The 14680-nt window shown below is 40.1% G+C and overlaps 1 protein-coding gene across 13 annotated transcripts in view; it reads left to right on the top strand.

Annotated features, from left to right (window-relative positions):
- Positions 1-9706, top strand: part of ppip5k1b (diphosphoinositol pentakisphosphate kinase 1b) — a 45340-nt gene extending 35634 nt beyond the window's left edge. For 11 of the 13 annotated variants that reach the window (XM_051381807.1, XM_051381802.1, XM_051381801.1 and 8 more), the window contains 3 exons: positions 3688-3825; positions 4611-4724; positions 7266-9706. In XM_051381807.1, coding sequence (XP_051237767.1) covers positions 3688-3825; positions 4611-4724; positions 7266-7357 — 344 coding nt within the window. In that variant the 3' untranslated portion in view covers positions 7358-9706. The other 2 variants (XM_051381808.1, XM_051381804.1) reach the window with 2 other exon arrangements.
- The last annotated feature ends 4974 nt before the right edge of the window (positions 9707-14680 follow it).

The following is a 14680-nucleotide window of genomic DNA, read 5'->3' as shown; positions in this document are numbered from 1 at the left end:
CCTTTCTTCCTGCTCTGCCTCTCGTCCCTCAGAGCCCTCAGACGAGCTCCAAGTAGTCAAGCTGCTGAGGGGGCTTCCCGCTGAGCCGGCCCTGCTGGGGTTTGCCCCTCTGGCTGTGGATGGGGCCATGGCCCACCACCTTCGCCACTGTCCCTACCACCTCCGCCGCCTCAAGAGCTGGCTGATGTCTGGTCAGGAGCTGCCAGAATCTCTCCACGGTCAGCCTCTGTAGATCCCTCGTACTTCCTGTTAACTCCTCTTCCTCCCTCTAGCCCCATTAAGCCAGTGTTGGGGCAAGTGGGACACTGTTACTGCCATTTGAGCTTTGCATCTACTGTTATTCAACGCTTTACGTTTTTATTGGTCTGGTTGTCAGCCTGTGTATTTATCCTTTCTCCTATTCGCTTTGTCACATCTGCTGTTCCTATTTTTTCCTTATTATTTTGCATGTCTGCCAGAGGGCGCAACACTGCTGCTTTGGAAATCAATTTCTGTCTGCGTACTTAAACTCACAGTGAAACGGCAGTTGGCTTTAATCTTCAGAAATGTGACGTACTCTGAATCTCTAGGTTGGGTTTATTTACGAGATGAATTTGATCATTGAGAGCAACAGCTACGTTGCAGTTCAGCAGGAGAACAGGGGAGAAATTAATACATTAGACCTCAACCACCACCCATGATATACAATAGATTGTAGTTAACTACCATGTGTTGTACTGTAGGATTAGTTATTGGTGGATGTGTAATGTACCATCTATTTTGTCCATATTTATAATCTTGTATTGTCGCGTTTTATTTTATTATTTTTTTAAGATAAGATGTACCTTTATTGATCCCCGTAGGAGAAATTCAAAAAAAGTAATTTTTTAACATCTGGCCAGGGACAGCAGATGAAAAGTAGCCTTTTAGGCTGACACTGGCCTATTTAAAAAAATAAAAAAATAAATAAATAGCAGTCAAGTGCAGTTTTATACAAACAAAGGAGTTTGCTAGATGGCTTACATGTGATAACAGAGGTAACTGAACAATTAACACAGGACATAGGATTAAAACGTTTTCTTTATTTCACTGTGTCTTTAAGTCCTGAAGGGTATTTTGTCCTCCATCCTTCCTCGCTCATGATTGGACACATGTTGGGCCATTTCTGGAACTAGAAAAAGCTTCTTTATAATACAGTAAACTTTAATAATGATTTTTCAATTAAATGTTGAAATGAATCTGCACAAGGAGAACTAATTGCTCTACATGCATGCTGAGTGGACACTTGATGACCAGCCAAACAATCTCTTCTTTGGAAGAGTTTTGGGCTTGTCTAACTGCATTGTGTGCATGCTCCATCCTGAGCATTGGATTTAGAGAAAGAGCCTTCAAAACAGTGAGCTCTGTAGGAAACCGTAAGGCTGGGCCCTACTTTGTGCATCCGCTGACCGCTGCAGGCTTGTACCAGTCATACAGATACGCACACGGTTCCTTTCATAGTACAATTGAGAGTCTGCGTCAGTCTGGCATCCTACGCATGCACGCAGTGCTAAAACAAAGTGTGGTCTGGCTATTCGAGGATATGGATGTGCAGGTTTGTGTCTGTTTGACCGAGAGCGGGTCCGAGTTGCACAGAGGCACAGCATACAGTGTAGCACTCCCAGAATATGTTTCCTGGCCAGTTGGCAGATATTTGAGTGTGTTGAAAGATTTGGGTCGTCATCATCTCATCCCTCATTTTAATTGGCTAATTAAGTGGTGGTCTGTTCATAAACTGCTGATTTTGTTAGTGGAGTCTTGGCACATTGTGTAACCTGAACAGAGCTGGGCAAAGCTTAGATTGCAATCTGTAAAGTTACAGATGTTTTTATTTGCTACAGGCGTAGAGTAGATTGAGCTTTTTTGGCTTTGTCACATTGACTTCTGACTGTTTTCCTTTGCTCTTTTAAATATCACTGCCTTTTCTTTGTTGTGTTGTCTTTGAATGGTGCAGTGTATCCTTTGTGTTTTCTGCTCCCACTGCATCTGGTGTGTGAGCTGAATTTGATATCCACATGGAAAGCTTGCAGCAAAGATAGGGAGGAGGAAAAGGCAATAAATGCCATCTTATCTTCTAACATGTGAATATGCATTACACATCTTTGACGGACAGACTTTGAAGAAAAATCATACCTGCTTGGCTTAAACTGATATTACAGTCATCAAAGCTTTGGCAGAAAGACCTTTTCATGGTGAATAGGGATCCTACTTCTAATAAACAAAGCAGCTTTGGCCAACATCCAGTAGAAATTGTGTTTAATGATTTCTAAATGCATCCTAAAACCAGTTGTGTTCTTGTGTATAAAAGGTTTGTAGGTACAATGAGCAGATCCACTAAATTAATATTATTTACTTATTTATTTTAATTATTATTTACCCCTTTAGGCCTTGACTGGTTCCTGTCCATTAAGTGCTGACTGCAGTTTGTTCCGCTTGTGTTGTTAAATTAGAGAAACTGTTTTATGGAGTAGTGGAGGACAAATCTGTAGTCATAGCACATTAGTCATGGAGAAATGCAAGGCTGACCAGCATGCTCTCTGGGGATATGGATGAATTGGAAGCGCTGCTTCAACGTCCATCCATTCCCTTTTGTTTTTTCTTCATGGTTTTGCTTCATCATGGTGTTCTTTGTCGGGCTGCACTGAATGACTATTTGAGTGTTTGCTCCAAGTTTGTGTACAAAACTCAGCTTGCCATAGCACAGTCGTGTTTGTGTTCTAGCAGTTCTTTCTCAGCTTATCCTGTACACAACTTGTCATTTTATGAAAGTTATATGCAGTACATGTATGAATTAATCTATATACCCTTTTAAGATGGGGGTTGTGGTCAATTCACTTCTAGTCCATTCATTTTCAAAACTTTATTGCAATACAATTGATCCTTAAGGAGCAAATTTGTGTTACCTGCCTCATCATTAAGGTCAAAGGTCAGAGTCCACTTCAACTTATTGTCTCATTCAAGGACACTTGAAGACCAGATTTGTTTTTTTAATAGAAGGTGGAAGTGTTGTTCAAAAGCCTCTTTAACCTCTCTTGAAAAACATGATGTTTAGGCCTTGTCATTTTTATAATTAATAAATTAATTATATTAAATTTAATATAATAATAATTCTAACCACCGCTTTTTGTATTTTATATCCATTAAAAGATTATCATATTCAGCGAACACAATGTGTCTCACTTTGTCAACATGGTAAAGTTAATGAGTGAATTGATCCACACCCGCTTATATACATTATGTGAGACTCTCCCAAACAATCAGAACATACCATATTTGTTCATAAGGTCCTTTCTAACCGAAACAGGAAATGAACACCAGACATATTGCGATTCTGTTTGTGTACATTAACTTTGGCTGGTAAGTTTGTGTAGTGCAGCTACTGTCGAAGGCCAGACAGTAGGTAAACTGTACCAGCCACTGTAGAAGGTAACAAGCCACTAATTTTTAGATCGTACAGTAGCCTAAATGTCTGTATGGCTAGTTAACAAATAAAAATGTCTGCCAGATGTCGGGCCCTGTCAGTATGACATTGAGAGAATGAGCAGACACCTGGAGGACATCCAACATGCACAGAGAGAGAGCAATAGTGTCACCACTCCTCCTTCTCTTCCATCTGATGGAGAAGTGGTACGATCGGATGTGTTTCTGTCTCTCCTTTCTGTGCTGCAGGGTTTGAAGGCTGCTCCATGGTGCCCTCTATCTACCCACTGGAGACGCTGCACAACTCACTCTCACTGAAGCAGGTGGACGAGTTCCTCAACACGGTGTGTGAGAGCAGCAGCGAAGCCCATGCCAAAACCATGAAAGGTAGGCCTGCATAGTGAAGCAGCAATAACTATTGTATACCTGCTAGTCTGCCTTTCTTTAGTTTAGTTCTTCACCAGTTATGAAATGGAGACTAAAGCTTTTCCAGTTCCAGTGCAGCAACTATTTTAAACACATGAAGTATGCCAATTTATTTCAAATTATTGAATTAAAAGAGAGGTGCCTTTGCAGATTCTGGCCAGGTGAGAAAAGTGTTAATGTTATTAATGTATTTGTAAAATGTATCTTTTTTAATCCTTTGAATCCTTTGAGCTATTTTGTAAGATATGTTTGCTTTAAAACTTCTATTATGAGGTGCATTTTGAGTATTTATGATTTAAAATACAGGCAGTCTTGCTTGGACATTTGTTGTTGTGATGTAAATGATCATGTGATTCACAGACTGAAGGCAAAAATTCCTCAAGACAAACAAGAAAATGATGAATGAATGACACAGGAACATCAGGGAAGATGCAAAGTGCTTAATACTCTGACCAAATAGTATATTTGATGAATATTTACGTTGATTTTAACTTGTCCTATTCCTTTCTGTCCCTTTTTTAAAATTGAGGTCTATGTGCTAAAATTCCTATAATCCTGATGTGATACAGATGTTAACACCCGTATATTAATGCTTAAAGTATTAATATATAGGATACGCTAGAGTAGAGGCAACAGCAACTCTGGAAGTATCAAATACTGCACTGTGGTTCCATTAAATAAACTGAACTCAGTATTATGACCTTTGGAAACTGATCTCAGTGTTGTTTTTCCCGTCTTCACTACAGCGCTCTCCAGCCTGTTTGACTCCCAGAGCCAGACGTCTCTCTACAGCCCTCAGCAGCCTCTGTCTTCCTCTGGATCTGAAACATCTCTTCGGCCACCGAGCCAGCCGCTGTGGCGTGAGTGTTTAAACGATTTGTTGACATATGCAGTATGCAAGGCTGCTTCTATCTCTTCTGATACATGACTTTTGGTGCTGGGATTGAGAGCTCTTACTGCTGTGTGTGTGTGTGTGTGTGTGTGTGTGTGTGTGTGTGTGTGTGTGTGTGTGTGTGTGTGTGTGTGTGTGTGTGTGTGTGTGTGTGTGTGTGTGTGTGTGTGTGTGTGTGTGTGTGTGTGGTGTGTGTGTGTGTGTGTGTGTGTGTGTGTGTGTGTGTGTGTGTGTGTGTGTGTGTGTGTGTGTGGGGTGGGTGGGTGGGTGGGTGGGTGGGTGGGTGGGTGGGTGGATAGGAAGAACACTGGTTTTAAAACCACATTCTAGCAGGTAAAATCTACATGTATCTCTAAGTGGACACTATAATACATTTTTCATTCATATACTCTCACTGCTTAGTGGCTATCAGTTTCAGATTCTGCCTCAAACAAGGCTTTTAATCCTCCCATAGAGCCGATCTGCGGTCAGACCCAGTCACTGCACTGAGCAGCTCCCATGTGTGAAAATTAGTAACTGTACGACAAAGTGATGCTGAAAAAGCCCATGCATGCTCAGCAAAACCTGGATTAAGATAAAAAGGCCTTCTGCACGACCTTCAGGTAGATGGTAGCAGATGTGACCTGATGGGCTTTGTTTGTCTGCAATGACCTTGTGGCTACAAATACTAATAGTATCATATCAAACAGGCCACATATTCAGTCCCACATCAGCTAAAAGGTATGTGTCCTTGAACCAGGCTCAGAACTCGTGCTGCTAATGGCTAATTTCATTTTATTTATGATTCTGTTGAGAATTGTTTTGATGAATATATAAATTATTTTTGTGAAAAAGAGAACGCTTTGCTCACAGCGTGTTCTGCAGACCTGTCGCGGCTGGCAACGGCAATATAATTGAGGAAAAAAAAAAAAAACAGTGTTTGTGAACATAAAAATATGATCAATTACGCAGACTCGGCAGCCTCATGAAGAGGTACAATGGGCCAAAAGGCTTTATATGTAAAAACAAAACAATTCATGTACTAATCAGTGATGGCAGACTGTTTGGTTGTTTTTTTCCAACATTTATTTTTAGTTTATGTATATTTTCTTTCAGTTCATTGTTTTATAAACAAAAATGATGAACTGACTTGGGATTCTTTTATTAACTGATGATTACAGAGCAAGAATGAACTCCTAAGCTTTAATGATTAATTGTTTATCAAAATTGTTGGAGATAAATTAGATTCAAATCAATTAAATGCTTCACTGCTACTCTGAACACCAACTTGAATGACCATACATTTCTCTGGGTAAGAGCATGATCTAGACTAATGTGCATATTAGGTAAGTTGGAAGTTGGGTCTTCTTCCTGAACCACCTCCTTTTTTTTTTTTTTTTTTACAAAATTAGCTGTATTTTAGTAAACACATTTAAAGAAAAAAGTCCCCTCAAAAAGTCTAGAAACTATCATAGAAGCTGAATAAGAGCAGGATGTAAATGTATGGCAGGCCACCCTGTGGGATCAGTTAGAAAACTAAACTAAAATAGGACTCTTGGAGAACATCACAGCCCCTTTAACAACTGAGCCCCTCCTTTTTAATGTCGAGGGTGGCCTCTTCTCCTCCTCTCCTCTTTTCCTCAATCTGTTCTTTTTGTCTTCTTTTTTGGCGAGGTGATTCATTTATCCTCCTGCCAGCTGATTGATGAAGCGTCTACTGTCCTATATTTCTAGCTCTCGTGCTTCCACCTTTCTCATCCACCACTTGTGTATGTTATTTGCATTGTGCGCACTTTGGGTGGCTTTTTATCTCTGTCTTCCTCCATCCTGTCAGTACCTGCTCCAGATCTGGGTTGCCGTGACAGCCGATAACTCATTTAGCCTCATTTATCACACGGTGTGGAGGCAGAGATGGTGGAGGTTACATCAGGATGAATATGACACTTGTTCTGCGGATGGTGTGACAATGTTTGTTCTCCTATTGGCTGTCCTGCAGTTACAGTCCTGTGTCACTCAGACAGTCATTGAGAAAACTGAAGTGTGAATCATTTGTAGTGGAGGCACTGTCGTGGGTGTAAAATAGCCTTAAATGTAAATTATTATATTGACTAATGAATGCACTACAAGTAATCTTAGTCTAAAATGATTAGAGTATATTTTAGATACACACATTGAGGTACATGTGGCATGACTTATGAAACCCCCCCAAAAACTGTGTTTATAAAGTTCTCCATGGCAACAGAAGATGAGGTGGTGAGGGGATGATGCTGTTGCTTTCCTGTTTTTGTGCCACATCACTCCCTCTTTGTTCAGTTTGTGTCCTTCCACTTGATGCACACACAGTAACAACTCACACTCAGACCCAGGGTGGCGTAAGGGACAGCAAGTAATGAGATTAATACTTCAATAAAATGTAGGTGTTGTTCCAGGGAATTAATCTGTTTTCAGGTTGAGGTCAGAGTTATTTTGTATGATCTGTGAGTGCATTAACAGAGATAATTGACTGAATTGTATGTGGTTTTTTTTAAAGATGGTAGTATCCCCTCGAGTGCTGTATCCAGTGCAGGTCCCTCCTCCCCAATCACAGAGAGCTCCGGCATGAACTTCAGCTTCAGTGAGTAGACGGTCTGTCTGGAAAAACACAAGGACTTTTGGGTATCTAAGGGCACAATCTGAAGACTTGTTTGTCTGCCTCTCTGTGCTTTCATTCATCTTTTCCCCTGCCCTTCTGCTCACATTCACAACAAACACTGGAGGGGATGCTGACTTTGGAGCGAGTCCAAGCAGTCGGACTGTAAATATAATCACTCAAACTGTACACGGACTCTTCTGCTGCACCCTTCGTACATCTGATCACAACACCCTCTCGCTGGAAAGAGACAACAAACCGGACCTTCAACAGTGTCACTCATCTGTCACCACGTCCGTCCTCCTCTTCAGTTTGCCGACACATTCACAAACCAGCTCAGACTGAGTAACAGTGCTTCGAGCCAACATTCACACCGGTTGTGCCTTTAGTTTAATTTGGATGCTGCCTATGCCAAAACAACAACAGTGCCTGCTGTTTGTGTTCTACTAAATGTATGACACACAGCTGTGTCAGTTTTGACCTTAGACATGTACGACTGAAATGCATTACAGACAAAGTGTTAACTGTCACTGATTTGCATTTGAAATAGTTTTATTTTTTCATCCTCACTGTTTTGAGGCAGAAATGTGGCTGGCCAGTCGCAGCCAACACTGACACAAAACAGGGAGTTGTTTTTTGAAATTCAAGTTAAATTTAGTACTTTGATGAACAGTCTGTGGTGTGTTTCAGCTGCTAATGTCTGTAAAAAGGCTGAAAGTTAAAGCCTAAAGGAATAGTATAGCAAAATACGCTTATTCCCTTCTTGCAGACAGTTGAGATGAGATGAAAAATACCACTCTCATCTGTCTTAAATATGAAGCTACAGCTTGCAGCCAGTTAGCTTAGCTTCATTTTGCTTCATATTTAGCATATAGACACGAGCGGTATAAACCCTTTCATCTAATTCTTGGTGAAAAAGCAAATAAGTCCATTTAAGACTATTCCTTAAAAAATATATACACATTATTGACCACTGCACACTTCTGGTTTATAAAAGTGAATCTGCTTGATGAGGTTGCAGAATAAATTCCTAAAGAATGGACCTTAATCTGAGGCTATTCTGAACATAAATCTGATATATGAAGATAAACATCATGCAAATATCGGGCACTTTTATGATTTCAGAGATTACAAACTGATTAGTCTTGAGAGGATTTTAAAGTTATACTTTGGCCCGCTTTGGTACCTGCTACAGTACGTTCAGTTTACTTCATACAACCAAAATAACAAGACTCCATTTTGAGATACAGGTATTGTAAATGTAAAGTGTAAAACCCGAGCCAGCTTGATCAAACTGTATTAGTCTTTTCAATGGTAGTCTGCTGTTCAGTGGAAACACAATTTATCTGTAAATGTGCCTCTAAATGACTTTAAGAGAAATATTTAAGAGAGTATTGTAGACACTGTGGGTTTCCTGCTGTATTTTTATTATTTTGTAGGGGTTTACAAATCACAATTTATTTCAAGAAGATCTGTGGTATAGTAGTATTTTGGAATTAAAGGGAAGAACCACTTGATTAAGTGAATAGTATACATGTACTTTTACATAAGGACGACTACCTGTTTGTGTCTGCTGTCACACCAAATTACATGTTTATTTTAATGTTGAATTAATCAAATGATTATTTCTAATGATTTAATGAGGACTCAGGTAGATATATCATGAATCTACAGATGGAAATTAGTTTTATCAACATTTGACTGAACTGGGGGTCAAGTCACTTTCAATTATTTTGAAAAGGAATAAATTCAGTGGTGAATTTAGTAGTTTACGCTTCAAAGAAATACTTTTATTACTTTGACCAAAACTTTATAGTATTAAACCTCTACCATAAAACCAAGACCTGAGGTTTTATTATTGTAGAGCACCATGATTATGTTCAGGCAGTTTTGTCTGCGACACCTATGTATAAATGGGAGAAATAAAACAACTCCCTGTTCATTTCAAGCTGGTTAAATTGCAAATGAACTGACCCCCAAAACCTAGATACACCTCCTGTAGAACAAATGTGTGTGTATGTATATATTTTTTAGTCATCATGGGAAGAGTTTTAGTTTTAGATTTGAGAAGCACTAATGATTTTTTTTAAACCTAACAGTGGGTTGATGTAGGTAATTTTAGTTGTGTATTTATGTGATTATTTAATGTGCTATTTAATGTCAGCCAAAGAGGTGTGTTTTATGAGTTTGGCTGCTGGAGAACAAAGTCTAGGTTTAATGTGTGTAAGAGTTCTGTCGATCTCTTGAGGTTCAGGTTGGGCTGTAACGGTGGAAAGAGGAAGATGAATAGGGGGGAGGGTGGATGGGCTGGGGGGGAGTAATAAAAAAATCCATTAAACAGAGACCGCATTGTTCAATATGTTATCAAGTGTGTGTCTGTGTCTCTCTGTGTGTCTGTGTCTCTGTGTGTCTGTGTCTGTCTGTGTGTCTGTGTCTGTCTGTCTGTGTCTGTCTGTCTGTCTGTGTCTGTCTGTCTGTCTGTGTCTGTCTGTCTGTCTGTCTTTATAAATGGCCCACAGTCCAGACACATAAGCCTGTTATTGCTCCATAAACAAAGCTCCTTGTCACCGCTCTGCCAACACACCTCTCCCTCCACGTCTCCTTTCCCCTCCCTCTCTGTTTTTTTTTTCTCCTTGTGTCTTCTCCTCCCCTTGTCTCTTTCCCTGTCTCATCTCCTCTCCTTATTAGAGAGAAAAACAAGAGGAACATAGGAAAGATCCCCTCCTCTTCTCTTCCTTAATCTTACCTCCAACCCCTTATTCTCCTCTTTTTTCCTTCCCCTCGTCTTTTTTTTTTTTTTTACCTCACCCCATTTCTCTCTCTCCTCCTCTTTCTCTCTTCTCGTCTCCCCACTTCCCTCCCACTCCTCTCCTCTCCAAACAGCTCTTAAGAATAGTGATGACTCATGCCTCCCTCTATTGCTCCCATGCGTTGCCATGACGACGCCCCCAGATGTAATTGACTCCTCCTGAGCAACGCTGGGTGAATGGAGAGAGGGGGACAGACAGAGACCGCCGACTTACCGGAAGCCAAAAGCTGATGTCATTTATTCTGTCTGGACGGCAAGTCTTTCGCTCGGCTTTATTTCCTGCGTGTACACACACACACACACACACACACACACACACACACACACACACACACACACACACACAAATGTCTTTTCAGTCTGTCTCCATCAGCTCTTCCAGCCACACACACTTTTAGTTACAAACCCTTCTCTCATGCTTCAATACAGTACAGTAGCTACTTTCATTCACAGTGCTCAGACGATGACTGAAGGTAGTTTTGTGACCTTTATCAAGTTGTACTCACTGTAGCGGAGTCAGAAAGGGAAAAAATATATCATTAATCCAGCTGCCTACAAACATTTTACAGCTCAGTCTTAAGAAATGTTATCAAATACAATGTTTATTGAAAAGGCCAGTAGGTCTCTACAGGTGGAGACCCACTGGATGCTGTTTATGGCCCTATTTGGTGGCTATTTAAGTCAAATGCCCCCACAAAACATTGTGGGACAGCAGGTGACCTGGGATTAGTCAAAAGCTTAAACAGTTTAAATTTCTGCAAGAATATTCTGTACTATCTGTGGAGGAGATGATGATTATTATTATAGTAGTTTTAAATGATGCTTGTCTCCATGATTACAGATAAATTATTGGAGAAAGTTATATATAGCTTAATTACATAATGTATATTAATGTGTGAGCTGCCTGCTATCTTGCGAGTGTTGATGCTAGAGGTGGAAATTATTCTCATTTGACTGATTTGAATAGTTTTATTCAGGTCAAGATTCATAGTTACTATGTTGTTGCTAAGTGGTTGTATTTCCTTTCAACTGCACTCCAGTAGGTTCAACAGTAAGCGAATGCGTCGCTGTTCAGGTGGCTGAGACATTTGGTGCTGGTTTCACTAGTTCACTAGTAAGTTCAGTATGTTGCTGGTTCGGTACAAAACTAGTCCCATAGCAGCCTTTATTTATGATTTAAGACTGAGTTGTATCATTGTTTTTCCTTCTGTGATGTTTGCTGTCTTTTAATGAATAAGTAACATCTTGTGTGTCACACCTGAGCTGACAACAGTGCTCTCAGTCACCAGTGTGAGGAGCTCCACTGCTCAGCGCTACTGAGTGACAATGAGTCAGTTCAAGATTTGTTGTTGTCTTGCAACAAGTGAGAAGTGGTGGAGGGGATGTTGTCTTACCAGTGTGTCTCCACCAGGCAAAGATTGAAAACTATTACAAAATATCAACATAATAACTTCATCAGCTTTCCGTTTTATTTATATAGTTCAATATCACAAATTTGTCTCAAGGATCTTTACGGTCTGTACAGCATACAGCACCCTCTATCTTTAGACCCTTGATTTGGATTTTAAAAAATTCTTTAACAGAGAGTAAAATGGGAAGCAAGCAACAGAGGAGGGATTCCTCTCCCAGGACAGACTTGCAATAGATATCGTGTGTATATAAACCAAAATAGCAAAATTAGAATATGGAAAATCATGATGATAATATTATAGACAGATTGTAAACTACATTTTTGAGAACATTTTTGTCTTAAAGACAAAAGCTGCTTCTAGCTGCTTTAGGGAGGGGCGAGTAGATAAATAAGGTCAAGATATTTATAACACCTGCACTATATGAATGAGGTCAAATATAAGATTAAAAGATTAATTGGGTGTGCTCTTGGCATGATATTCTGACCGCTGGAAATAAGATAAAAACAAAAGTCTTAAGAGATAAAGGTGGAGAAATAGAAAAATAAGCCACAGACTGAAGTTTACAAATCTTTTCCAATCTGCTCTAAAAATCCCTTTATGCCTCCTCTTAGCTCTTACTTCATTCCTTCAGTCACATCTCCTTTTACATGTGTGTTTTCAACTGGAGGTCACTGTGTCCCAAACCACTGACTTCCTTCCTGCTGTTCAGTGACTTAGCTTGCACTCAGCTAATGGCCTGAAATACAAATGCAAAGAGAGGAGTGGGAGGAAGAGACGAGCGAGGAGAGTAACTACTAGTTGTGCTGATGAGAGAATTACCCTCATCTAGTCTCCATCCAAACCCCGACAGGAAGGCAGGAAGGTGTCTAGTTAGACCTTGAGTGCCACTTCCACACCCACGCCTTGTCCTCAACTCCCCCATAAAGCCTCTTCTAAAGTCAAAATGTGTCGTCATGGTAACCGGTGGAGGGCTGCCGAGGAGAGAGGGGACTTGTTTTGCCTGGCGATGTGGCAGCCGAGCAGCAATGTGTGGGCTTGGTCACCCCACTAGAGACCCAAACTGCATATAATAGCATATAGCGTCCAAGGTTAGAGGGACTGCCAACACGAGAGAACAGGCCAAATTTGTTCTTTCTTTTTGTATTTCACTCTTTTTCTTTCAGAGTGAGAGGTTGGAGGCTGACACACTTACTGCAGGGGAAGAGAAATTAAAATGAGATACAAAGATAAATTAGGACCCATTCATCACCAGCTGAAATGAATGCAGAGTGTGTTACAGCTGCAGGTTGAGGTGTGGATCCATCAAGTCCAAATTGATCTGTTCCTCCCATCCCTCAGGGAGTGTGGAGTTGATGTTTTTTTAAAGTTTACTGAGTTGTTCTCTTTCCCTCACTGCTGTAGTCAAAGATCTGTAAATATCAGCTGGGAAACTGCTGAGGGGGAGAGTGAGGATCGAGCAGCGCTGCTGAAGCATAACTTCTCTTTCATCTTTCCACCTGACAAATCAAAGCCGATCAACACACTGACCGAGCCTGTTGTCTCCAGCGCTGAAGCAAACGGCTCATTTCCACACCTCAAACACAGATTTACTGCAAACTCAGTTTTGTACAAGACTATTAAGCTTTTATTCACAAAAACCTGTGAAGGTAGGATTTTTTTTTTGGGGTGGTGGTGTTTAATGTTTTGTGACAGATGGGATTCATCTCATAAATCTGAAGCACAGGACTTAAAGGTATTTCAAAGTTTGGCAGAAACAACTTTACGGCTTTATTTTTAACTACTTATAGTTTTTTGTTTCCGAGGGCAGAAACAATTTAGGAGACAAATGAAGTAATAAGATAAGACATTTGGTTTTTAGCATAATGACTTCTGTTTCTGTCATTTTTAAAAGATAAAACTGATGGAAAGGTCACATTAAAGGTCCAGTGTGTAACATTCAGGAGGATTTATTGGCAGAAATGGAATATTATGGCGCCCGGATAGCTCAGTGGGTAGAGCTGGCGACCCACGTACCGAGGCTGAGTCCTTACTGCAACGGCCCAGGGTTCGAATCCGACCTGCGGCCCCTTGCTGCGTGTCATCCCCTCTCTCTGTCCCCCTTTTCCTGTCTATCTTCAGCTGTCTCTATAATAAGGCAATAAAAAAGCCCCAAAAATATATTTTAAAAAACTATTATATTCATATCTATATGAATGATGTTTTCATTCTTGTATAATCACCTGAATCTAGGATTTTTTTTTCCCCTTAGATTGAGCTGGCCTTGCCTTCCATGAATCCGCCATGTTGAACCGCCATTTTATTATTATTATTTTTTTTTTACAGTAGCCCAGAAGGGACAAACAAACACTGGCTGTAGATAGGGGCGTTCACGTTCTACATACTGGACCTTTAAGCCAAAATTCTTTAAACTTAACAAGAAAAAGTGATACACTGGTGCACTAGGAAGTTTAGTCTTATAGCTGTGGATAAGTGAAGAAGATGATTAGTGTAGTTTTTGTTTCAGGGGGCAGAAACTGTAAAAAGACACAAGTTGAGAGACATTGTTAATGAAGTAAAGTAACACCTTTGCTTTTAAGTATAATGACATTTTTGTCACTTTTACAATCATTCATTCATAAAAGTTGTTTCAGGCTTTGCTTTGGGCTAAATGCTACAGTCAGCATGCTAATATGCTCACAGTGACAGTGGCAACATGCTGATGGAAATGTATTTGATCATAAACCAAAGTATTGGGCAATTTAAGATTTTAACCCAAAGGCCTTTTGCCTTTTTGAGGCAAGGGGGTTGTAATCTCCAGCTGTACCACTAGATGTCACTAAATCCTTCACACTGGTCCTTTAAGAAAACAAAACGAGTCTGAAGGCTTATTTGCCACTTGTTCCCCAGCATGGTAAAGTCATATTTGGTCCCTAAAAACAAATTTTCTGTCCACCAGCTGCAACTAATCACACTTAATGAGAACGCCCAAATAAAGCAAAAAAATAGGATTATTATTATTTATTAATTCAGGCATATTCAAATTATTATACACTAATGAAAACATAACAATGGATATTATATTCTAATAGATCCTTCTCCACATTGCATATAGAGTT

Source organism: Dicentrarchus labrax, unplaced genomic scaffold (assembly GCF_905237075.1).
Source record: "Dicentrarchus labrax unplaced genomic scaffold, dlabrax2021, whole genome shotgun sequence".
Classification (NCBI taxonomy): domain Eukaryota; kingdom Metazoa; phylum Chordata; class Actinopteri; family Moronidae; genus Dicentrarchus; species Dicentrarchus labrax.
The sequence above is the reverse complement of the archived record's forward strand: the minus strand, read 5'-3'. Positions and strand labels throughout refer to the sequence as shown.